The sequence below is a fragment of the Polistes dominula genome, unplaced genomic scaffold (genome assembly GCF_049000335.1).
Source record: "Polistes dominula isolate Pdom_NZ unplaced genomic scaffold, Pdom_raw_medaka contig_29, whole genome shotgun sequence".
Lineage (NCBI taxonomy): Eukaryota > Metazoa > Arthropoda > Insecta > Hymenoptera > Vespidae > Polistes > Polistes dominula.
The window spans coordinates 2,196,313-2,224,023 of record NW_028300865.1 but is presented as its reverse complement, the minus strand read 5'-3'; the positions used below and the strand labels follow the sequence as shown (position 1 = coordinate 2,224,023).

Sequence of the window (27,711 nt, the reverse complement as noted above, 5' to 3'; positions counted from 1 at the left end):
AGAGAGAGAAAGAGAGAGAAGCATCGTGAACCTAAGTGGGACGTTAATGCGATTCGCATTGATCAATCCTTGATTAGAAGAAGGTGATTCAACTAAACTTTAAATCAAATGACGTCGATGGTCTTCTTCTCAATCAATGTGTTTCTATATGAGGAACTATTATTTTTTGTTTTTTTTATATTTAATATAATGTTTATAATTATATAATATATATATATATAATTATTAATAAAATTATTAATAAGATAATTAATAAAATTATAAAATTAAAAAAATATAATAAATAAATTTGTAAAATATAAAATTTAAACTAATTAATATAATAATAAATTATATATAAAATAATAAAATTTTAAAAATATAATAAATAAATTATATATATATATATATATATATATATATATATATATATATATACATATAAAAAAATAAATTTAAAAAATATTTTACTTTATATTTATATAAAATAAAATAAAAATAATATATAAAAAATATATTATATATAAAATATACATAGTGACCCATTTCAAATGTGCATATATGCAATTGAAAACAATTTGAAAAGAAATTAATTTACAATAGATTTAATTAATTAATATAATTAAGTATCCGTGAACCATAATTTGTTATATATCTAATCCCATCACCCCCCTTAGGATATAATTATTTTATCTACACAATTATTAATAATTAGTTTAACCAATAAAATAATTATCAAAACAATTCTCAACATTTCACAAAACTAGATAAACGTTGAATATTTGATGCAAAAAACTATAAGGCTGGATTTATATACATTTATATATATATGTGTGTATGTGTGTATGTGAGCACGTATGTTCAATGCTAAGCGACGTTCGATTCCACCATCTGTCGACATGTGCTTCGCTCGCGTGTTTTCTTCTGAAACAAGAAAAAAGATAAAAAACAAGGAGAAGAAGAAGAAGAAGAAGAAGAAACGAGAAGAGTCACGGAGTCACGTGCGGTCTAAGTAATACCATAGTACACACCGAACTAAAACCCCCATAGAAATAAGAAAACAAATAAAAACAAGACCGCCGTAGAGTTTTGCGTGATTTTCCATTCAAAGGCATAGTTCCATTTATTTTTTCTTTTTGTTTTCTATCTCTTTCTCTTTTTCTTCTTCTTCTATGTTGTTTTTTTTTTAAATCAAATTTTTAAATAAATAATTATTTTAAAAAAATGTTTAAATAAAAATTATCGATTGTTTTGTTTGATCATGAATTTTCATCGTTTCATTGCAAACATTTTGAATGAATGTGTGTACGTGTTTGTGAGTGTGTTTGCGTGTGTTTTGTGCAAAAATTATTTACATTTATTATTATTATTATTTTTTATTTTATTATTTCTCTCCGATTTCTCGGGCATATTTGCATATCAGACAGAACTCTTGCCAGGTCTGACAGTTTTAATCTTCTGAATTTAGGAAGGCTCTGGTTATGTTGCATGTTTTTAATATAACCACCGTCTTTTGTATTTCTTGGTGTATATTTGGGTCTAGTTGTAATTGTGTGTGATGTGATTTAAAATTATTCGGTGTAATGCCTGTTGCTGATATGATGAAAGGGATGATGTGTACCTTTTTTTGTTTCCATATTCTGTGTATTATGTTGTGCAAGTGGTGTGTATTTTTCTATTTTTTTCTCTGTATTTCTGTGTGATGTTGATGTCGTTTGGTATTGAGATGTCTATTAGGTATGTTGTCTTGTCTTCTTTGTTTGTAAATGTGATGTCCGGTCTGTTGTATTTTACTGTTTTGTCTATGTGTAATGTTGTGTCCCAATATAGTTTGTACTTTTCGTTATCTATTATTGTTGTTGGTGTGTATTTGTAGTATGGTGTTGTAGTGTTCTCCAGTTTGTATTTGTTCACTATTGCTTTATGTATGATTTTTGCTGCGGTGTTGTGTCTTTCCGTATATTCGGTGTTTGCTAGTATTTTACAACCCCCTATTATGTGTTCTATTGTTTCGGCTACTTTATTATTATTATTATTATTATTATTATTATTATTAGAATTAATAATTGTTTATTTATATTATAATAATATTTTCTTTTCTTTTTTCCATTTTTCCTGGGTTTCCCTATTAGTCGTCTCTTACGACAAGCAGGGATTACTAGGGGCGTATTCTTCCCCGCCACCCCCACGGGAAAAAATAATAATATTAATAAAATAAAAATAATAAAATATTAATTACAATTAGAATTAATAATTGTTTATTTATATTATAATAATATTTTCTTTTATTTTTCCCATTTTTCCTGGGTTTCCCTATTAGTCGTCTCTTACGACAAGCAGGGATTACTGGGGGCGTATTCTTCCCCGCCACCCCCACGGGGAAAAATAATAATATTAATAAAATAAAAATAATAAAATATTAATCGCAATTATTAATATTACAATTAGAATAATTTTGTATGAAAAAATAATAATTAATATTATTAATTATTATGTTGTACAAGACTGTTTTCTCTTTTGTGTGTACAATGAATTAACATTAAAAAAAAAAATAGGGGACAAGATCAATTAATAAAATTAATAAAATTATTAAAAATCGATGAGAATTATAAATGAGAGAAAAAACATGGAAGGATTAAAAGTTTTTTGTTTTTATTTTTTTTATTTTTTAAAGAGTATCTTTAATACGAACTAAAAATCTACCAAACTACCTCGATTGGCCCTTCTTACCTCTTACCGATGATGTAATTTAACGAGCCAAAACACCTTCAATCACAAACTTTTTCTTCCTTTCGTCCCTTTTTTATATCCCCCGGTACCCTTTTCCTTACCTACTCTTCCCTTTTTTTTCTCCCTTCTTCTTTCATTTTCTTTCTTCGAGTGATAACTTTCTTTTACCAAGTTTGAAACGATAAAAACGGGGAAAGAGAGAATCAAAGAAGAGAACAAGAAAGAAAAAAGAGAGAAATAGAAGAGAAAAGAAAGAGAGAAAATCAAAAAAAAAAAAAAGGTGAGAGGAATAAAAAGAGACAGTTAGACAAAGTAAAAGAAGAAGGAGGAGTAAAAAAAAATAAAAATAAAAATAAAACAAATACAAACTGAGATACAAAAGAGAAAGAAGAAGAGAAGAGAGCAAAATAGAATGAGAGAATCAAAAAGAGAGAAAAAGAGAGAGGAATGGGAGGAGGGGTAGAGGAAGATGATTGGTTAAAAGAGATTCAAAGTGAGTGGAGGGACAGATTACCGAAAAGTTTACCAATCCTATGGCATTTTTTATTTCTTTCCTCTTTTTGACGTTCCATTTCTCTCTCTCTCTCTCTCTCTCTCTCTCTCTTACTCTCTCTAACTCTCTCTTTTTCTCTCACTCTTTTTGTATTTTAATCCCGCCGCAATGACGCGCGGACGCTGATAATCTTGGAAGGGGCTTTTTTTAAATTGGCTCCTTTGACGCGATACGCCGCGCCCGATGAGTTTCATATCGGAATAATTTTCGAGCAGCAACAACCCCCAACTCCCAACCCCTTCCTCTAACCCCACTGTGTACTTTATTTCTTTTTCTTTCTATCTATATATACATTTCTCTCTCGCTCTCTCTCTCTCTCTCATTTTCCTACTATTTTTTGTGTTGTACAATTTTTCTTGTGTTGTTTTTGTGTTTCATTTTTTTTTGTTTCACCTGGTCACACCAATCAACAATTTTTATCAAGAGGGGAAAAGGGAAAAATGGTGTCAAAGATTTTCTAAATGTATCGACGTTTTAGTCGAATCGATCGATCGATACTCTTTCTATCGTTGATGAGTTTTTATTTAAAAAAAAAAAAAAAAAAAAAATGGAAGAAAGAGAGAGAAAGAGAATAAACAGCCATCAAGTTGAAACAAATTTCATCTCAACGTTCGTTTAAACTTTTTATCATTGATCTTCTAGAGATTATCTTATACTACGATTAATGTCTTGTTTGTTTCAATTAACTTTTAATTATTATTATTATTTTTTGTTTGTTTGTTAATACTTTACTTTTATATTATTCATATTGTTGTTTTTGTTGCATTTATTTATTGGAACAAAAATTCGTGCCTATTAAAAAAAGGGATTGGTAATAACAAATCGATATAATGAATCTAAAAATATTGACACAGATATAGAAATTCTTAATTTGGTAATACCAAACTGAGATGAACGACATAACCTCCAAAAAAAAGAATTAATTAATTAATTAATTAACAAGAAAACGTACATACGAAGTAAATACAATGCTATCTGTAAGTAAAAGTTATAGTAAGTTAAAAAAAAAAAACAAACTTATATAAAGTACATAACCTCCAAAAAAAAATTAATTAATTAATTAATTAACAAAATCAAACTTACGTGAACTACTTAACCTCCAAACAAAATTAATTAATTAATTAATTAATTTAAAAAAAATACACACACACACACAAAGTAAAATAAACAAACTCTTTCTGTAAGTAATATCGTTAAAAAAAAAAAACAAACAAAAAAAAGTATTGAACATTGTAGTTAAAAAAATGTAACATCAAAGTTTAAAAACGTTATCGATCGTTACACTGTTGGTAGTCTCGTCGATGATAAACCCAGCCATTCGGTGGTAGTGATGGTAGTGGTGGTGGTGGTGGTGGTGGTGAATGTTTGGTGGTGGTTGTGAATTCGCTAGGGGCTCGTCAATTAAGTCCTTGAAGTGTCGTTAAACAAATGCCGGGGACTCGTTAATGCTGTGAAATGCCGGAGGAAGTACGCGGCTGGCATAGTTTAAAACGAGGAAACGGACGTGAAAAACGACAATTACCAACGTGGTTGCAGAGCATGGTGTGAGCACCGTTATCGCGTCAGGAAACCAACTGGACTGGGACAATAACGAAATTGTTACATAAAATTCATCCTACCGTCAGAACAACAAACAATCCCATCTCTTGCTAGGTAGGATAGGTTTTACTCTAATTGCATTATACATCAAAATTTCTTTTTCTTTGCTTTACATATTTTTATTTTTATTTTTTATTTTTTATGTTATTCTTTTATAATCATCCATATTCTTTCTACCCTCCTCCCCCCCTCGCCACCTAATAAATTTATGTTAGTTAGGTTATATTTGTATCAAAATCAAATCCTTCTTGAAATGATGATACTTTGTTTGAAAATTATTCCATTTTTTGGGGGTGAATATTATTTAACAATATATTTAAATATACTATATAATTGATAATATTAACAAATTTTTAAAAAGGTTATTTCCATGTTATAACATTGACTCACGTTGTTGCATCAATCACTGCAAATACTAACCTGAAAAAAAAAACAAAAAAAAAACAAATCATAATCATCGTTCACTGACTCTAAACATAAAATTGATTTATTTTTATAAATCAAAATGTTAAAACTAATAAATTTTATTAATTATTAAATATATAATATAATTATAATTATTAAATAATTAATAAATATTTTATATTTATTATATACACGCGTTCATATTATTATTTATATCATTTAATCTAATTATTAGCACATTTTTGAAAATACGAATTATTTTATTGTATAAAAGTTATGTGTATGTATATCATATATATATATATGTGATTAGATATTTTAGATAGAATTTACTATAAAAAGAAAAATACTTACGGTAAAGTAAGTACGCAAGTCCGTGTAATCGGCATCGCGTGATTATCAAACAAACGGCCTTCGTTTTCGCGCAATCACGAGAACTCAAACGCGGTAGTAGACATTAGCATAATGATCATGGATAAAAGGGAGGCACACACACACACACACTCACACATACACAGACACACTAATATGTTTAGCGATTGCAATTTTTTCTTGCTAAATTTTGCCAAGTGGAAAGAAAAAAACAAAAACAAAAAAAGGAATATGAATCCAAAATCTTGCATCGTAAAAAAGAAACAAATGTTTGACATAGTTTTATGAATCAGAAAATAAAGAACCAAATAAAAAATTGCAAATAAAAAGGAAAATAAATATACTTACACAGGTATACACACATAATATACATATATATATATATATAATTAATGAATTATATTTTATTTTCATAAAATGAAAAAGGTAAGGTCATGTCGTATAAAAACCTGAAAAAAAACGTACAACGTGAATATAGCCAAATAATTGAATTGTGATACAGCGCTATCTATCGAAAATGTACACTACCAAGAGACTTAAATAACCTTTAAATATTAAATCCTTCAATTAGCGATAAAAAATACAAAATAAACGCGATAAAAATTAAATATTAAAATTTGAAATATTAAAATACTAAAAAAAAAATTTATCAAAAGATAAAACAAAGTACAATAAATGATTAGTTATGTCATATTGAGATCTCAGGCAGGGGCGCGGCGTATTAATTCGACCTATCTACTCTAATTTTGAATTTGGCCACCAGATAGCGTATTCAAGTGCTAGAGATCCTAATAAAAAACCTGAAAAAAATGTAAAACGTGAATATATCAAAATAATTGAATTGCAATACAATGCCATCTACTGAAAACTTCCAGTATCTAACCAATAAGCTAACTTATAAATAATAAACCCACAATTTAACAATAAAAAACTAAAAATAATCACACAAAACACACTAAAGACAAAAAATTGTATTAAAATAAAATGAATTGTTATATATAAAGATATATATAAAGATATTACTGACGTTAAACGCGTGTAAGTGAAATTGTCCGTGTATTCTTTAAAGAATCCTGGAAGATTGTAAAATAAAGTAATCGTTGGCTATTATCCACACACACAAACACACACACACACAAAATAGAGTTTTAAAGAGAATCGTGGATTCCTCATTTGCACCTATATATATATATATATATATATATATACACAATTATACTTATTACACATACTTACATATACATATAAGTAGCTTTTGTGAGAACCCATGCAATTACCGAGCTAGCTGTTAGCATTCTCTACTAGCTTATGCATCATGTCTACTAATACTACTACTATTACTACTACTACTACTACAATCTTCTTCATAACGAATTAATTTAGATGTCTTAATTGCGATCGGTTAATTGTTCTGGAACGCAAAGCTCTTGTTGTATATTAGATACACGAACGAGTTAATATCAAACTGTAGTAGTAGTATGAAAGTTTGTTGAGATATTTGTATATATATATATATATATATATATATATATATATAGATGTGTGTATGTGCATGTTATATATTGCTGCTACTTCCGAAGACACCCGGAATCTTTGAAATCGGATTATGTTGCTTTCACCGAGTTCCACGCTCCCGCGACCAACGATCGTTCATTAAATTGTCCTCTTTCGTGAAATATCTTCTGGTATACGTTCAATTATTATACCACTACTTACTTTGTTCAAATATTTATTCATTATTTATACATTTTCTTTTTTTTTTTTTTAATGATTTGTTTTTTTCAATAAATCATTTTGTTCAGTTTTTGTTGTTTCTTTTATTTTTTCATTTATTTACTTAGACACATTTTCTAATTTTTTGGATTACAATTCAAAGAATTCATTTGAATGAAATGATTTGACTCACACTAAACATTTGGACTAACTAACCAGTTTCGAATTCGAATTTCCGGTCTGAAGTAAAAGAACGATGGATATTATTAAATTGCGTGTTGTATGACTCACGAAATAAAAAGAAACCAACAAAAAAAGAGAAAGAGTTGTATCACGATTAGAAAATATGTTTAATGATTTTGAAGTATTTTTAATGGTTCTTTTCGAGAATATATACTTTTTTTTCATTTTTAAATTATTACGATTACTCATTTACTCGACAAAATTTCGTATTTCTAACTTCCGATGTGAAGTAAATGACTATGAAATTGTAGAATCGTGTTGTGAATTACGAAACAAAAAAAGAAATAGAAAAAAAAATGAGAAAGTTAAATCATAAATGGGGGGAAAAAAAAATTGTACAGTTAATGATATTTAAAACCTCATAAGAAAATTTTTCACCCCATAAATATATATACATAGTATTAGCTTTGAATAAAATATTCAATTATTCTAAAACATAAAATATGTTTTGTCTAACCTAACTTTTTCCAAAAAAACCACGAGTATCTTTGTAGATACATTTGTAGACCCCGTTGACGCGGGAAATTTCAATTCCACCAATAATATCGTATATATTTTCATGATTAATCTCTCTACATATTTTTTTTATATTTAATTTTATACTTATATAAGAATAAAAATTGTTTTTTTTTGCAAAATCAAATTTATATCAATTTGAAAGTTTAACAAAAACCCATAAATAAGTTTACATATATTTAAAAATTTTGCTTTTAAACAAATAACAATTATTTCCAACTGTTGTATACATTCTAAGATATCTAAACTGTTTCTTTGTTTGTTTTTTTTTTATCATTAAATTTATTATATTAATTATGTTATTTTATTTGCGTAAGAAAAAATTTGAAATTCAAATCTCCATAACCTGAAGCAAAAAAAAAAATAAAAGAGAGTAAAACACTAGAAAATTATAAAAACGATATTATCTGTTATATCGTTTTGTATAAAATAAACTCAACTCAAAAATGGAAGAAACATAATAATAATAATAATAAGAAGAATAAGAATAAGAAGAAATGAAGAAACAAAAGCATAAATCTATCGAGGAAACGATAACGTTAAATGTGTACAAGGGGGGCGATTACGAACGGGCATATTATTCTCGCTTTTCTCCTGGGAAAGTTAACGCATCTAGCGTGTTAATTATAATGAGCGTTAAGTAACCGCTCGCGCGTTCACCTACGTTGTTGTTATATGGCCATTCGCCATTATCGTTTGTATTATCCATAGTATTCAACGTTTGTGAGTGTTGTGTCGACGGTAACGCAAGAAAATCGTATCGTGAACGCACACACAACACAGTGAGTTCAGTTCAGTTCAGTTCAGTAACTGCGTCGTCGCATCGGTGAAAGCAGTTTACGGGCTTGTTACTTATCAAGATGAACCGCGTTAACGGCCTAACTCACGAGAAATCATATATATATATATATACATAAACATATTTTGTCTAACCTAACTTTTTCCAAAAAACCACGAGTATCCTTGTAGATACATTTGTAGATCCCGTTTACGCGGGAAATTTGAATTCTACCAATAATATCGTTTATTGTTTTCAAAATTGATACTTTTTATTAGTCATATGTTATTTTAAATTACTACAAATGATTAATTAAAGGGTAATATACAGAAATATATTTTGTCTAACCTTACTTTTTCCAAAAAACCACGCATATCCTTGTTGATACATTCGTAGACCCCGTTTATGCGGGAAACTTGAGTTCTACCACTAATATCGTTTATTGTTTTCAAAATGGATACTTTTTATTAGTCATATGTTATTTTGAAAAACAACAGATGATTAATTAAAGAGTAATATACATAAATATATTTTGTCTAACCTAACTTTTTCCAAAAAACCACGCATATCCTTGTCGTTACATCCGTAGACCCCGTTTACGGATACTTTTCATTCGTATCAGTTTAAAATACTACAAATGATTGATTAAAAGGTTATATACATAAATATATAATTTATTTAACCTAACTTTTTCCAAAAAACCACGAGTATCTTTGTAGTTACATTCGTGGACCCCGTTTACGCGGGAAATTGCAATTCTACCAATAACATCGCATAAACCTACCATTTTCATTCGTATAAAATACTAAAAATGATTGATTAAAGGGTAAGAGGGCTAAAAAGTGGCCCATATAAGAATCCCCAAAATGAATTCTAACGAAAAAATTGAATAACATTTTTTCTAAATTCTACAATAAATCAATTATAATATTGTAGAAACTTTTATAACGATCTACAGGGGGACTAAGAAAAATGAATGTTCTTTACAACCATATACATATAATATACTACCTTTTTATAATTTTCTTCGTTCACCATACCACCCCCATAATTCTCTTCTGTTTTTTATGCTACTTTTCATATTGTTTTCTTTTCATTTTTTTCTTTTTTTTTTTTTATAATGCATATCCATCTTCACGGGGTATGCACGACCGGCCTCGATTTCTTTCTAACACCAGAGACGTATATAAAAACGTAAGCACTTACATGAGGAGCCGATTATTCCAGGTGATTACCGATTTCCGACCAGTTAACGACTTTTTCGATCGTTTACATTGGCCGGCAAGCTCCGTCGCTTATTACGAGTCATTACTGTGAATATCTCGCTCGTTGCCTTTGGATTTCACGCCTCGAATCGGCATCGATCCGCTGCGCCGGCTGCGCCGTACGCCTCGAAAATTGAGGTCGAAAGATTCTTCAGGTCTCTTCTCTTCTCTTCTCTTCTCTCCTCTCCTCTCTTCTCTTCTTCTCTTCTTCTCTTCTTTTATCCTTTCATTTTACTCTCTCTCTCTCTTTTTCTCTTTCTCTCGATATGTATAATATCTGTGTGTGAGTGTGTGTGCATCTATGACGAATCGTAAGAGTCACGAGAAAATTCGAAAGATAGTTTAATGTAAAAAAAAAAAAATGGTTACTTGCCTCTTTTACAATTCTTTCATTTTAATAAGATATCCTTAGTATTGGTATTACTTGTTGCATTTGTTTATTTATTATAATTATAAGTTTAAAGTTAAAATAATCTTACAAGAATTCAAAAAAACGTCAAACATCGTGAACTCGTAAATTGTTCAAACGGTGCTTGGTTTTCTATTTGTTCAACATTATATCAAATTTATTTAATATTCAATGGTAATATTTAATATTCAACATTATATTAAATTTATTTCTATGTTCAAAGTTAATACTAATAAATATCTTGAAATAAAAAATACAACATATGTGTAACTTACAATTAAATTACATTCAAAATTATAGAAACAACTCCTATAAGTAAATTGTTAATTTTTAATTTTATTTTGTAATAAAAAAATTTCAATCGAATACAAAAAAAATATATCTTTTTTCCTAATTTTTCGTAAGATTTCAAATACGTCCTTGGATTTCGTTTTAGATTAGTTTAAGTATTATAGTTTAAGATTAACACGTTGCCAAAGAAGTATGACGTCAATGCCAAGTAATTTTGTACAATGTGGTTGTTTTTTTTGTTTTGTTTTAAAACTATAAACAAACTTTCCGTGTCCGTGTTCTTTTCTGTTTCTTTTTTTTTTTTTTTTTTTTTTTTTTTTATATATATAAATGTACGTTGAAACGAACGTTTGTAAATGTGACATCATATAGGACGTGAAAATAACGAGATATTCGTGTGGTAAAATGAAAGAAGTAAAAGAGAGTAAACGTGCCGAAGGGTGTGATAGGGGACTATGGCTTCTTCGCACGCGAGGCCAATAAAACGTTTCCATGATGCTATTTCTTTTGCTTCTACGAAAGCTATGGAACGATCATCGAATCGGATTTTTAATACGTTTCCGCAATGGTTGTTCACTATCGATTTGTTTCTAAATTAACGGTTGTACGATAAACGTGTTACGAGGGTTGATATTACACTCCCATTCAAAATCTATGATTTTCCTTTAAAAAAAGTATAACATATATACATAATATAATTTATATAATATAATATAATTTATATATATATATTTATAATATTTATATATTATAAATATATTTATAATATTTATTATATATATTTTAACATATATATAATATAATATAATAATACTTTGTAACCCCATACCAATGCACCCACCTAAAACAATTTTACATTACATTTTAATCCTAACCAAAAACCAAAAAAAACCCCAATTTTCCCCAATACTAACCTAAACATTATTTTAATTAATATATTTTATTTATTTAAACCACAAATAGTTCTATTAATACTATAATTCAAGTGTACTACTTGAAAATAAGATTCAAATGAATAATCCTAAATCCGTAAATTTCATTATTATACTTTTCTTCAACCCTGTACCCCCCACCTCTAATATTAGCCTATTGCTTGCTTGATTCCCCCTCTCTTTTTTTTCTTTCTTTCCCCCACCGACACCCTTGTCTCTTAGGAACGTGCACGCGCGCACGTTGAAAGCTTCAAACGTGCGATGACTATGACCGATGCTGAGAGAACCCCACGACGAATTGCTATGCGCATTACGAATAAATATCGTACTATTCGTTTCTCTAATGCCTCCGTGCCGCGCAGATGACCACTTGGGTGGGTTTCGAAAATGCATCGACGAAGAAGAAGACAACGAACACGACGAAGAAGAAGAAGAAGAAAAAGAAGAAGAAGACTAAGTTCTCAAGTTGAAGAAGAAGAAGAAGAAGGGAACGTAGTCGTACGATTAAATTGATTTTCTAACCTTTTTATTTTGTCCTCCCTCCCACCACCCCTTCTTCTATTCCTTTTAAATCTTTCTCTTTCCACATATACACACACACACACAACACATATTCATAGGAATTACGCGGAAATATAGGAATAGTAATATAAATAAATAAAATGAATTTTACATAACCTTTATCACCTCTGAGACGATCGATCACTGCATTCAACTTAACGGGTTTGAACATTTTTTTTTTTTTTTTGGTAGAAAGGACATTTTATATCCTAGCATTATAACCAATCAAAGTTTCGATACTTAACACTAGATATAACAGACCAGTCATTTTGAGACTAGTCGGTGGGGCCATTTGAATTCCAAATTTCTACTTCATGTAACATTTGATTTCTATAAATAATTAAGCATTTTGTTATTTAAAAATGTCTATACATCCATTTATCTATTAAAATGATTATTGTTAAACATTTTTTGTTATTTTTTAAGAGTAAATAAAGACTAGAAGCCTTAAAAAGCATTTTTTTTTATATATACACCAGTCATTTTGACTAGTGTGGTAGAAAATAGTGGTATATCTAGTGTTAAGATAACCTCCAAAAAAAGGAAAAATAACTAAACTGTAGATGAAAGGATATAAGAAAGATAAAAGATGACGATTTTCTGTATAAGTATGTGTAAATGTATGTGTATGTGTGTGAGAAAGATTTCATTCCAACAATAGGGGGAAGAAGAAGAAGAAGAAGAACATGAACCCAACTACGATAATGACCGCTAATTTGATGCGCGCGAATAAGAAGGAAAGTAGTTCGAAAGGATGGGGACGAATAATAATCGTCGCAGGACGAAAATCGTAGCATGAACGACCAAGAGATTCAACTCAACTCGACGTTTGCCATCCTCCAAGAAGAAGAAGAAGAAGAAGAAGAAGAAGATGGCCACGATTCCATGGCTCTCCTTCTCATCTATCTTCCAGCACGTTGGTAGCGAAGAAAGAAGGCATAATTAAATTAAATTAAGCTTCCCTCTCTTTATTTCTCTTTTTATTTCTTTCTTTCTTTCATAGTATTCTCTTTCTTCTTCATACTTTGCTTTTGCCTCTTCTTTTTCTTCTTCTTCTTCTTCTTCTTCTTCTTCTTCTTCTTCTTCTCTCTCACCTTTCTGCCCTTTCTTCTTCTTCTACTTCTTCCTTCCTTCCTTCCTTTTCTATCTTTCATTTCCTACCGGCGGCGATAGTCCGCACCCGATGCCGCCTTTATTTGCAAGCAATTTGCGCCCCTGGATCGGCCTGCAAAAAATCTCAAAATAATGCCCGAGTATTAATCATATTCCCCCTCTCAAACTAACCACCCCTTTCCCCTTCATCCTCATCCTCATCATCCCTTTCTTCTTCTTCTTCTTCTTCTTCTTCTTGTTCCGCCATCTTTTCGTAGCTCGAAACACCAACCAACCAGTCTTCTGTCTTTCTCACACACTCACTGTAAAACTGTACATTCTTTTTCTTTATCTTCTTCTTCTGTCCTTCTCTCAGAACGTCCATTCTTCCATGCCGCGTACTTTCGTCCACCTATGATTATACGTTATTCTATCTGTGTGTGTGTATGTGTATGTTAGACTTAAAGTACTAGAAGTCTCTTAAAGTTGTAATCATATTGCCGAGTAGGGTAGAACACGTTGATAGATTCTATTTTTGTAATTAATGCCTCGGGGAGCGATTCATTTACAATGTTACTACACACAGGGCTCCTTCTCACACCGCTTTTGATACATCGTCTAAATGAATTTCCTCTTAATGCGAAAACCGTCGGAAGAGAAGTCCTCTTTCTCTTTCTATTTTATGACTTATATTACATTTACTCGATATATCATACAACAAAATGATTATCTTCCTTAGTACAAATGTTTAAATTCTCTTTAACATTCTAAGAAATGTATATATGTATATAGTATATTTGTATTTTGTAAATTTGTATTTTGTAATGTGTGTGTGTGTGTGTGTTTGTAATAAAAATAAAAAAATAATTCAGATTTTTAACTTGTACTTTGCAATAAGATTTGGAAAGATTGTGGTTAGGATTTGGAAAGATTGTGATTGAGATTTTTATTTTGTTATGTGTGTATGTGTATGTAATAAAAATAAACAAAATAAATTATTAATATTTTTAATTTTTCTTCGGTTTTTTGAGAGCTGGTAAACCACTGTCGTATTCTGACACGTTCAACATCCTAACTTTCTTCAAAGTTCCCGTATTACGATGACCACCATCTTGTTTTCCTTGAGTCTTTCGATCAGATCTGAAACATTTCAAAATAACGATTCATTAAATCGTTCAGTTTTGGCTAACCCACAATTTTCTGTAATTTGACAACGTAGCGTGGAGAAACAGAATGAACGTAATCGAAAATTGATAAGAAAAAAATGTGACTCGGTTTAAAATGTACAAGGATACACGCAACATAACCTTTCTTTTTTATTCACACGCGTAATGGTAGGGAGAGAAGAATATGGTATAGTCTAACAAAAAAGTAATAAAAAGGCGGGGAAAAAAAAAAGAAAAAAACAGATTCTCTTCTCAACTGGCGTACCGAATTTCGCGTTTGTCACCATTTCTTTGTGAACTCGTCGTACCGTAACCGGTGAATTCTTAAGTATTTCAAAGAGTAGTATACATAAATCATATATGTAATAGTACTATAATGTCATTCTCCATAAGTGGAAGATCCATCAATGATATGAGACTAAAAAAAATTACATTATTTGTTTTTTTTCTTATTTTTCTTTTTAAATGTACAAAATGGGAGATGATTAAATATGAAAATAAATTGCTCGCATGATCCTTAATTGATATACTTATGAAAATATAATAAGATATAAATCAAATTGTACAAAAGAATTTGGTTTTTTTTAATATTTAAACATATATATATATACATATATATATGTATATATTATTTATTATTTATTATTTATATATTCATATAAATATATAAATAATATATTAATAAATATTTCATTAATTGGTATTTTGCATTAACTGGAATAATATCGTATTTTTATGATTTTTACAATTAAAAATAACAAAAGTAAAATCTAATAATTAATTTAAAATTAAAATATAAAAATTTAAAAAATTGTATTATTATTTTTTATATTTTTTAATTTAAAACAAAAAAAAATGATTGGTTGCATCAAAATTGCAGCAAAACATTACACATTTACTTTAATCTTAACGCAATAAATAAATAATAATAATAATAATACAACTATTACCAACACATACTTAATATAAATATGAAAGATCATCGCCCATCTTGTCGGACGACGAACCTAACATGAGAAAACCGATACGAAAACGAAACAGAACTCGTTCTTCTTTATTAGGATCGATTCGCGTCATGGGAGACGGTCAATCTAAAGCCGACAACTACGACTACGACAACGACAACACTATGTGAAAGCGTAAGCGAATTAGAACACATACATCGTATATCCTATTCTATAGTTTAAGGGAGAGGAGCGCGCGAGCGCAGAAACGAGCGTAATCGTAGCCACAGAGGCGTACACCGTGGGGTCTTTCGATTCATTGGACCGTCGGGTTGGTGCCCGCCTTTCACCCATTAAAACTGACTTGGTTCTCACTCACACACACTCACTCTGTCTTTCTCTTTCTTTCTAACTGGTTGAAGGGTACTTGGGTACGTGCTTACCAAAAGCACGCCCATTTAAAACACATTTCAATATTTTTCATGATCAAAATTGTTCTTATCAACAATTCCCTGATGCATCAGATTCAAAAATAAAGAGTGAGAAGAAAAATTAGATCTTAAATTGTTTGATAGAATAAAATTTGAAACGAAGTTGGATTCCGTGGTATCTGTAAATGGTGGAAACAGTGACGCAGGAAATGACGGTGACTATAGCATCAGTCTGTTTAATAGCCGTATTGTATAATTATGAACAATAGAACGACAGATAGGATAGAGAAGGTATGAAAGAGAAACAAGGATGTGAACAAGCCATGCGCTTGTTGCTGGAGAAGGGCAAAAGCCGGTTTAATACGAGAAACGCATACACTTGTAGAGAAATAGAGTGTGTAGATTCGAGAGTAACGGAGAGATACGGGATGTCTGGGTGAGGGTGAGGATGAGAGGGGGAGGAACCGGGAGACGAAATAGCGAGGACAAGCACGATGAGAGAGGCGTATAGTACCCAGCTTATGGTCTGGCAGCCACCGTAGAACACACGTCCGTCCGTTCTTCGTATATGACGAATGACAGAACGCGACAGTTTTGACGTGAGCAATCTCTCTCTCTAGAAGTCCGCGTTATGCGTACGCGTTCTACGTGTCGCACACGACGACATATTTGCTTTCTGTTTGTCCTCTAGTTCTCTAGCTGTTAACTACGTGAATATCACGGTTATCACGCTAAGCCACGCGTGAATCCGTCATTAATACCCATTTCTATCTACATACATATTCTAGATTTCTAAAATACCTGTGTTGTTAACGATTGTAAAGAATTAAACAACAAATTTGAGGTTAACTTATGTTGGTTGGTCATTATTAATTGATAGGATGGATATAATTTAACCTTTTCGTTATGGGTGCCGATTTTAACCGGCGTCTAAGTACGGGTGACGATTACTGTTCATATTGACCCATATTAAATTAATCCTGCTAAAAATATCTTCTGTACATCAAACAATAAGTTGCTAAGATGGCGTTGAAAAAACGTAAATGGATAATCCAAAGATTACCACCGAGTACAATGCACACTTTTCAGTACGGTGCTTTTGTTTAATTGCATGGTGAAGAACGAAAGGGTTAATTTTAAATATAGATTTAATTAATATTCAATTTATAACTCACCGATCGATGGTAAGTCTGTTGTTGGGTTGAATTTTGGTTTCCTGTTCGCACACTTTCTTTCCAATTTCACCGATTTGTTGAGGCCTGTCACTCAAACCAAAACTTTTAGCATAATGACCCAAATGTAATTCCTTTCGATTGAAAATCTCACGCATGTCGTGAGGATATGTCGAATAGAAACGCATCCAGGAAACATATGCTGTAACAAAAACAAAATAATATTTTGTTATAAAAGAACTTTCTATATGAAAATCCAAATAATTAAACAAACAATGTTAAATCAAATGTTATAATATATATATGGGGTAGTTACAATTATCGATGTAATGATTACTTATACCATACACCTAATACACTGGTATTAATCGTGGTTCCATTAAGACGATGGGGGCTGGCCAAGTTATACGATTCTATGGGGTATACAGTGTGTCCCTTCGCGAGCTATTACGAAGCATTAACAGGGGTCGAGTCAAGTGCTGTAGCTAATAGTCACCCCCTACTACCAACCCCCACTCTCACTTCCCTCTCTCTCTCTTTTCGTATCTCTAACTTCCGTACCATGGGTGAGAAACTCTGGGGTTCTTCGGTCCTGAGAGAATTCGACATGTGCTAGTGTACCCTGTTTCTATGTCGTACCATACTAAAATCTTTTCAACATGAATTCTATGAAATCCTACATTTTTTTTTTATAATAATTCAAAATACAAGAGCCTAATTTTACATAAATTATTTTAAATTTTAATTAAATAACATATTGTGTTTGTATGTTTTGTGTTCACTAATATTTGTAACCGAATTTATAGAAAAATCTATTATTCTAGAAATAGTTAAAGTATTGGGTTGACAACTAAGTCATTGCTGAGTTTAAAAAGCCAGCTATCGACAAAATATGCAATTATTTACTTGCTAACCTAATATATAGGTACCAACACTTTATATAAAATATTAATATGTTATAAATATTATTGAACTATTTCAATTATTATATCAAATTTATAATATTTTATATATTATTTAAAGATTGAAATTTTGTTAATTTGTTGAAAGGAACCTTTATGTTTTTACATAACCTTTAAGTTTTTAGTTCTGATTTTTCTATTACTTTTTTCTACCTTGCTTGACTTGTCTTCTTCCAAACAAAACAAAAACTCAAGTAAAAAGATCTTTCCATTTGGTTCGAAGTCGACGTTGAAAAGGGAGAAATGTTTTTCTCCATTTAGCGCATAAATCTTACAATGCTGCTGCTGCTGTTGCTGTTGCTGCTGCTGTATTACCCAGAAGAAAATGAGAGAGAGAGAGAGAAAGAGAGAATGGGAAAAATGTAAGAAGAAGAAGAAGAAGAAGAAGAAGGAGAGGGGTTGAAGAACGTAAGAGAACGAGCACCCGTGCACCACACAACAGGGTGGGCATTGTTCCTAAGTGATGTAACTGCGTCTTATTGTATTTGTATCCTGTATCGTATTGTTAAGAGTCTCTCGCCACAAAGCGTAAGTGGTTTTGGCGGAAGCCACATTCAGTGGTTGGATTGTGTCGGCCACCCCCTCTGAATGGCACATGTATACTACTACGTAAACCAAATTCGATCTAACTACAAAACCCAACTCCACAACTACTTTATATATTTATATAACAAATCCTTAAATTATTCAATTATAATCAACAAATTACAATATTTATTTAATTAATAATTGTATAAAAATATTAATTATGGAACATTGATTAAATTTATGTAAATCAGTTGTTTCAATTTCAAATAATATTTGAAAGAAACAAAAATAATTGATGAATTAATTATCATAATTATTAAACAGAACAATAAATGATTTAAAAAATAAAACATTTGTAAATAATTTGAGATAAAAGTTATATCGAAGAGGGTGTAGCTTGAGTGGCACTATTGGAAGGGGGTGATATATATATATATAGGCGGGTTGGAATGGATGAATCCCTTAGCTTAGTGGCGAGGGTTGAGAACACAAGGGGGTTGTTCTCGCTATTGAGAGCCGTTCGGCTCTATTGGGGTGATAATGTTACGAATTAGTGAGATTTCCACTTCCCCTTTCGTGTACTATACTAGAAAGAGAGAGAGGGAGAGGGAGAGATATAGTCCTTCACCTTAGCTTTAGTCAGGAATTAAATAAATTCGGTAGGTAGCGTAAAAAGCCAGGAAATGGCTATACTATACGTCATTATTCTTTACTTTAGTATATCTGCTTTTCTACTCTTTTTTATCACTTATTTATCTCCATTACTATTATCATTCTTTCTCTCTCATATATTTCTAGTTTTCTTCTTTATTCTTTATATCAATCTACAACAACACAAAATGGTATAAATGGGACTCTACATTTTATACAAAATATAATTAATAATTCAATTATTAGAATACTAATATCCTAACCTTATCAAATAGATAACACTGAAAACTATTCCAATTGAAGGAAATAAAATACAGTGCAAAAAGTACAACAACAACAAGACCAAGAACAGTAGGAGTTCCAGGAAGTAACGTAAGCAAAATGAGACTCTAAATTTTACAAAATATAATTAATTATCTAATTATTGTAATACTATTAACCTAACCTTATCAAATCGATAACATTGGAAACTATCCCAATCGAAGGAAATAAAATACAGTGCGAAAAGTACAACAACAACAACAAGAACGGTAGGGGTTCGAGAGAGTAACGTAAGCAATTAATCTATCAATCACCGGGGTACGTGCGTAGGAACGGTCAAGTGGTTAACTGTGTACCGTCACTCAAACCCGAAATGGCTAAGCGCTCAAAAACCGTGGCTAACCTTCGTGTAAAGCCACGCTTGATGCCGAACAAGTTCCGAAGCTGCTACAGTTCCGTAAAGTAAAGTAAAAAGATTTATGATCCTTCCTTCTTCTTCTTCTTCTTCTTTTTCTTATTCTATTTCTATTCCTTGATCCCCGTTATTTTCATTCGAAAGTTTCATCTACGTTGAGCCGATTAAGTTCATCTTATACGAACCCGACACTTCTGTAATGGCAAATGATGATAATATTTGCAAGTAACGTGTTCATCGATAAAAAACATAACTTTAGGTTTTAGAAAAGGACACACACACACACACAGATATACATGGTTCGTGAACGATTCAATCGATCATCTATGGGATACGAGTATAAAAGGAAGGGTAGGGATAAAGGAAAAGGAAAGAGTAAAGCAGTAAAATGAGGGAAACATCTTCGTTTCGCGGGGAAAACGATGCCCCGATACATAAGGGGTGGTATTGGGTAGTGGGGATATTATAAAGTGGGGGAAACACCCCGAGTTAGTTCCCCCTTTTCGAAAAGCAATTCGAATCGTAGCATCTTAATGGATTTATTATTGCAGCCAGTAAATTCTTTCTCGTAACAACCCTAATAGAGTAAGCATGGCATGGCAAACAAGATCATCCCTCCTCGTCTATAGACTATGTAAATATCTGAGTGGCAGGAGAGAAGCAGAAAAGAGACCGAGACAGAACTGGTGGAAAGAGTGGTAACAGAGAACGAAGAACCCTCTTCCCACCCCCCAATCCCCACCACCCCCCTAGAGCGCAGTCGTATAAGAGTTACTTTATATGCGAGTAGGGTGCTCACACTGGAATTGGTTTACTCTACCCTGAAGTCAGCTCGCTTTCGTTCCAATCCAACTGAATCAGAGTAGGTGTTCTCCCTCATCCTTCGTAGATCCTCTTCACTAGCTCGTGTTCCGCGGAACAGGGAGAGATAAAGGAAATCGTGTTAAACGGACTACCGTGTGAGTTGTTACGTGTTACTAACACGTGTTATACCTTTTCTACTTTACAGTTTATCCTACGAGAATTTCCTTCGAGTTCTATTAAGTCAAAGGTTATATATTCTTCCTTAGATTAACGGAACACGTATCTTTGTCTGTGGAAGGAAAAGAAAATACAAAAAAATAATATCAATTTACGCTTACCTTTACAAGCTTTCCCATGAAGTTTCTTGTCCTCCAAAAGTAACGCTTCGAATTCTCTTTGAAGAGCAATGGCAGCTTCTTGAACTGAACGATACTTGGATAATGGTCCTCCTATCAATTTGCCTAATATTTTATCCATGTCTATCTGATTAATTCGAATTCTTTTAGATTCTAACATTCGCACGAATTCAACTTCCGGTGGTGTAAGGAAAATTATTGCAGATCCGGAAGTACCAGCACGTGCCGTACGACCAATTCGATGCACGTAATCCCTGGTTGAAAGTGGTCCCGTGTATTGTACAACGCAATCCACCTTCGGCAAATCCAATCCACGTGCTGCGACGTCCTGATGCGAAATGAAAAATTAATAAAACGTATATAAAGTTTGACTCAGCGGCAGGTACAGGTTGTTGTTGTTGTTGTTGTTTCAAAAAAAAAAAAAAAAAGAAACTCAACTCCATGTAAGAGAGTGGATGATTCTAAGTGATCTATCCCCTTAGTCATAAATCGCGTAATTCATGTCTGTCGAATGTCAAATACACGTCTCATCGTTCTTTGACGTATAAGCAAAGAGGTTGTTGTTGTGTTGGACTACAGAGTCAACCTGCCGTGTACAAATACTTTACAAACTGAAGAGAGGACCGCGTATTCTCGTTTTGTAAGAAGGTGAATATGTGAGGAGCACCCGCTGCGGAACCCCAACGGCGAACGTTTGAGGGCACAGCCCTGATTTCTTAGCTGTTCGGTTGCTCGATGATTTACCGTAATAGACTCTATATGTAATAGTATTAGTGTGTTCCTTAGTTGACGGGGTTCTGAAGAGAAGAGACTTCAAATCCATTCTCTTGGTTGGATCCCACACCACACCATGCTAACCAACCAACCCTAATACTTATAATAGGAGAAAAGGTACACGGACGTAGTGAAGTTTGAAAATTTTTCTCTCGCGGCACGATACAAATTTCTTGTTTGTCTTTGCATCGAATTAATTCGGCGCTTGCCTCCGACAGCGATCACAGAGAGATACAGGCGCCAGGGTGAAGTAGTACGAGAAAAAAATTCCCTACTATCGATAGAGAAATAAATAACATATAGGTAGATATATACCTTTGATCATTTTTCATTCGTTTAACATTTCAATGAATTACTATAACCTCAATTGATATTTCTTCGTCTATCCTACTAACACTGTAAATTAATTCTCATTAAAATACCACGTGTGTATACACGTATTTTCTGAAATATTAATTATCATACGTTAAATATAGACAAAATAAAAGAAAAGATCTGACATCATGGACTCGTCATGAATTAATTTGATGATCCAATCTCTTATAAAAAAAAAAGATAAAAAAACCCTATAAGAGTCCTAAAGAACTACCTACCATAAGACACTATAAATTCGAGATGGTACAAACTAGATATTATTATTTGCCACCGTTTACGATTCTACCAAATGTTATTAACGGTTCTGAATAATAACAACAACGGATCAATGATGGCGATTAAGATAAACGATCGTTTAAGAGTCGAAGCACGATCACCAAGTCTCAGGGATGATATCCAGAATAGATCACCCACTCAAAACATCTCACTCGTATCATATATCACTCTCTCGGTAGATCCGGATTCAGCACCGCTGAGAGAAGCCGCGGAACATTCCCAACCGCAGGAACCCCCTCGTGGGCTTTTCAACGTTCAAATTAATAATACTGTCATAAAATAACCCCGGTTGAAGTGACGCCATAAAACGTGGGCGGGTTTCGATCGTACCGTCCATCCAACCCCCCCCCTCCCCCTAAACCCCCAACCCCCTTGCGTGTGGTGTGCATTTCGTCGTGCCAGGAACTACCGACACGTAATTTTTAATGTCGAACAAAACAAACATAAGCATCAAAAATAGTATCATCGTTCTAGGGAAGAAGTGGGGTTGGGTGTGTGGGGCTGGGTGAGTTTAATGTAAAATTCCCTAGACGTGAAAAGATCTTATTGCAAATAATCCTATGAGTATGTAATAATAATAACAACGTGAAGAGATACACGAGCTTATAAAATCTGAAGACTTTGTTGTTTGGAAAAAGAGAAAAAAAAAAGAAGAAACAAAAAAGGAAAATGAAGAAATTTCTTGACAGTTAATTGGACGGCTATAGAACCTTAACGAAGAAACTAAAAAGATAATAACGAAAAAGTCCAACCGACGACAATGAACTACGACGATATGATTGCCTGATTCAAGCGAGTTAATTTCGCACGGTGTGAAAACGTCGTTGTCGTCGTCGTCGTCGTCGTCGTTGTAGTGTTGCGTGACCAAGTTGAATTTTTATAATGACGGATCATACGATATCTTGTATAGTTGTTTATTCATTTTTTATTTTTAATCATAAAAACCTAACTCGTCGTACGTTTAATTAATAAGATACGCCAAGAGAGTTGTTGTTGTTCGTAAACTCGGTTTAGAGAGTACATCTTGGTGTGATATAAATTAAAGTATATAAAGTTTACTATTTACTTTCACAATTAGACAGATAGAGATCGTAATAGGATAGAAAAAAAAGAAAATTGTTTGATCAATTGCTTAATTCAAAAATTTATCTAACTCAATTAAAAAAGTAATGTAATAATAATAATAATAATAATAAATTGAAGGTATTTATATATTACGATATATATGTTTGAATTCAACCAAAAAAAGAGGAATATAAAATTTATACGAACGCATTATTACTAACTTTTAAAAAAAAAAAAAAAAGATTCGTCGTCGTCATCGTGGTTGTCTTTTTGATTTCGCGAATGGAATTTCTGTTTGGTCGTTATTGGCAAACGAGAATTTTACCGATTAATATAACAGGAGAGAGAACGGTTAAAGAAATCACTGACACAGAACGAGCCAACGATCATAATTATACTCGTTACGAAGGCCCTCGTGTGTGTGTACACATAATTTTTAACCTGCGGACACAGCGTGGGTCCAAAGATATTAAATTCCGTCCTGAAAGAATAAGCTGCGAGATAATTTACAGCTCTGGGAGTGCCGACGGGTATCTCCATGGCTTTTCTTCCGCTCTTTCTTTCTTTCTTTCTTTCTTTCTTTCTTTCTCTGGATCAACTCCCCTCTCACCACTCCCACCCCTTTTTCTTTTTCACCGATATTTTGTATTAACTCCTGCGGTGGCGAAAGCACCGTCATTCTATACTAATACATAATACGTAATAATACATGAAACTAATCACCAACTATGCTTGAGAAGAACGTGTTCGACTTTCAATATCATCAAAATGATTTTAGATAATTCGATGAATGATCCACAAACATCGTCGTTTACATCAAATTAAAACAGACATTAATTTATTAATAATATTTCAATGAACTTACCGTACATAGTAGAACACTGCTGTTTGCTAATCTAAAATTTTTGAAAACTTCAGTCCTTTCCTTTTGACTCATGTTACCGTGTAATTTTAAAAATTCAACATCTACAAGTGGATCGGATTCTTCGTCTTCCTCGTCGGTTGATTTTGTTAATATGGTTGATAAAATTTCTGTATAATAATCTACCATATCTTGAGTTGCCATGAATATTAACATTTTATTGTGTCCAGATTGCTATTAAATAATAAAATGAATATTGTAAGAAATTAGTTTTTTAATGAAAACTTAACTTTTTAATTAACCCTTTGCACTCCGTAGACACACCACTGTTGTCCCACACAATTGCCATCAATTATATAATATTTATATTTATTATTTTATTAATATAATATAAATATATGAATTTTATTTAAATATACTTAGATTTAAATATAAAAATAACTATTTATAGTTATAAGTAATACAAATTACAAAAATATAATTATAAAATTGTTATTTATACAAAATAATACAAATATCAAATTCTATTTCTTTTATCACTAAAATTACATTAATTAAATAAATGAATTAACAATAATATTAATGCAAAGGGTGTGCAAGGGGTTAATATCAATTATATTACAATATTCGTATGAAATATTTCATTGTACCTTGCATCTATCAACAATGTAAGCACTCAAAGTGACCATTCGTAGTTTTGGTGGAGTAATAACGTAACTTTGACGCACACTTTGAGGAACTACATAATCTTCATTGATCTGATCTTCATCTCCACCAAATGTTACTAAATTTTCTTTTGCAGCATCCACAAAAACTGGATTATGCATAGCCAATCCCGCTAATTTTTCCACGGCTTGAGTTAACGTTGCAGATAAAAGAATTGTTTGTCTTTTTGGCTTAGTTTGTGGTGTGAGATCTTCAGAAGATATTTTTATATTTTCTTCTTTTTTTTCTGTAGGTTTTATTATAGATTTTTTCTCTCTTTTTTTTATCTTTACAGGAAAATCATCTTCCTCCGAATCACTTTCACTGTTCGAGTGATATGCTTGTTTAATTACATCTTTTACGTTATCTTTATCATTATCAGATTTTGATGTTTCATTATCATTAGAACTTTGTTCTTTTTGATTATTTTCTTCTGGAAGTGTTGTTTCTTCATCTGTGAAAACTTTTCTACTATTTTGTCTTAACATTGCCATAGGATCATAATTTGAATTATTTAAATTATCTGATTTAATATTTGTCCCTTTAAGAGCATCAACAATACTAAAAATGTAATTTAAAAATATAAATATTTTAAAGATTTTATAAAATATAAAAGTATTCTGTAAAAAAAGAAATATATTTTACCCAGCAATATCTTTCTCGTATCCGGCATCTAACATTCTATCAGCTTCATCCAATACAAAATGTTTTACATCGACTAATTTTAAAGCTTCTGTATGTCTAATATGATCTAATAATCTACCTGGAGTACCAACTAAAATATTACAACCTTTTCTTAATCTAGCTTTTTCTGCTTTTCTTTTTTCACCACCAACTAAATAACCTGGGACTATCCATGTAAATGGCTGCGATAATAGAACAAACAATTTTTTAAATAAATAATGAAAGTATTTGTATATGTTTCTATCTTTAAAAAAGAAAAAAAATGAATTTATACAACAAATACTTACTTTTCTTAATTTCAAAAAACATTCATAAGTTTGTAAAGCTAATTCTCTTGTAGGTACAACGATTAATGCACTTAAACCACTACTCCTTGTTAATTTGGGTCTTATTTTATGTAAACATTCAATAATTGGTATAGCATAAGCTAATGTTTTTCCTGATCCAGTTTGAGATCTGATTAAAACATCTTTTCCAGAAAATATTTGAGGAATTGCCATTTGTTGTACAGTAGTCATTTTAGTAATGTTCATATTTTGTTCTAAATTTGATACCTTAATAAAAAAAAATATAAATATGATAATGTATTTATAATGATTATATTAAATTGAAATACTTGATTCTATCAAAATGATATTACTAACCATAAAAGGATGTACGTCGAGATCAGAAAAATGAATTTTTGTGAAAACTGTTTCACTGATTGGTTTTACAAGTCTTTGTCCAATATTTGGAACTTCTGGATTATTTTTAAATAAAGAAGAACTTTTACCAGTTTGTTTTTTATAATTTTGATAAGAAGATTTATCTGAAGATTCGTTTTTATCTGCTTTATGATCCTTGAACTGATTCTTTTTCCTATTTTTTATATCGGTGTCAAACTTCTTTGGTCTCTTAATCGCATCAAATTTTTTAGGAAACTGTTCGATAACAGATTTCTCATGTGTTGACTGAGTCTTATCATTGTCATTGGTTTTAATATTTAAAGTTATATCTGATAAATCTGATTCTACATTCTTTTTGGTTACTGAATTGGAAAATATTTCAGATAATGATTTCTTTGAACTCTCTTCACTAACATTTCTTTTCTTTGCGACAACTGCTTTATTAAGTAATTTTTTAGGAACTTTAACAAATGATATAATTGGTTCTTTAGAATCATTATTTATTATCTGCGTTGTAACTTTATTGGAATCTGTACTTTGAGTATTTGCAGTGGAAGGTACTTTATCAAACTTATTGGTTACTGGTATTGATGCATCACTTTTATTTTTCAACTTAAACTGAGAGTTAGATAATTGCTGTTTATTCTGAGAATTATTAACAGTATTACTTTTTAATAAATTTTTAGCAACTATAGTTGCCAATGCTTTTTGTTTAACCCTTTTGACTGCACCACTTTGAGCAGTCAAAACACTCTTTGACTCACTGCTAACCTTACTTTCTTTTTTTCCTACTTTCAATCTTTTAACATAGTTTTTAACTGTCTTCTTTTTCTAAATACATAAATAATTTTATTTCTTTAATAAATCTCAACACACAAACATAATTTAAATTTTAAATAAAAATTACTTACTTTGTTAGAACGACCAACACCAGGCTCCGTTGAAATATTTAAACAAATATCCATTTCTTGTACTGTCATTATTCAATATTATTAACAAGAGAAACAATAAACAATTTAATTAGATGCACATTAAATTACACATAAAAACACACATAACAAATGCACGTTTAAAAAACAACACGAGGTTAACATAACCTCTCCGCGTTCACTTGTCACGTGTTCCCGAGTATACACACTGCACCAGACTACGATACTCGTAATGCGCATGCGCAGAC

General features: G+C 31.3%; 1 protein-coding gene across 5 annotated transcripts; it reads right to left on the bottom strand.

Annotated features, from left to right (window-relative positions):
• Positions 1-568: 568 nt before the first annotated feature.
• LOC107066422 (ATP-dependent DNA helicase DDX31) lies at positions 569-27,666 on the bottom strand. Of its 5 annotated transcripts, none has more exons than XM_089170717.1 (11): positions 27,446-27,666; positions 26,514-27,365; positions 26,157-26,423; positions 25,831-26,051; positions 25,131-25,746; positions 24,484-24,714; positions 21,111-21,456; positions 17,155-17,353; positions 13,631-14,578; positions 13,441-13,571; positions 569-903 (listed from the first exon to the last, which is right to left on the bottom strand). In XM_089170717.1, exons 1-9 carry the CDS (start codon positions 27,512-27,514, stop codon positions 14,446-14,448), a joined length of 2,934 nt encoding a protein of 977 aa, XP_089026843.1. In that variant the 5' UTR covers positions 27,515-27,666; the 3' UTR covers positions 569-903; positions 13,441-13,571; positions 13,631-14,445. The 5 variants fall into 5 exon arrangements, with proteins under 5 accessions (XP_089026843.1, XP_089026834.1, XP_089026838.1 ...); XM_089170708.1 differs by lacking the exon at positions 569-903 and adding an exon at positions 3,792-5,281 and having other exon boundaries at positions 5,621-13,571; XM_089170712.1 differs by lacking the exon at positions 569-903 and adding an exon at positions 3,792-5,281.
• Between the last annotated feature and the right edge of the window lie 45 nt (positions 27,667-27,711).

What these genes read in the sequence shown, in the direction of transcription:
- LOC107066422 (XM_089170717.1), bottom strand. Translation starts at nt 27,514, where the DNA reads ATGACAGTACAAGAAATGGATATTTGTTTAAATATTTCAACGGAGCCT. An exon ending in GTTTTTTGAAATTAAGAAAA is followed by an intron (nt 26,052 to 26,156) that starts GTAAGTATTTGT and finishes CTATTATCGCAG; the next exon opens with CCATTTACATGGATAGTCCC. An exon ending in AACAGACTTACCATCGATCG is followed by an intron (nt 14,579 to 17,154) that starts GTGAGTTATAAA and finishes GAAATGTTTCAG; the next exon opens with ATCTGATCGAAAGACTCAAG.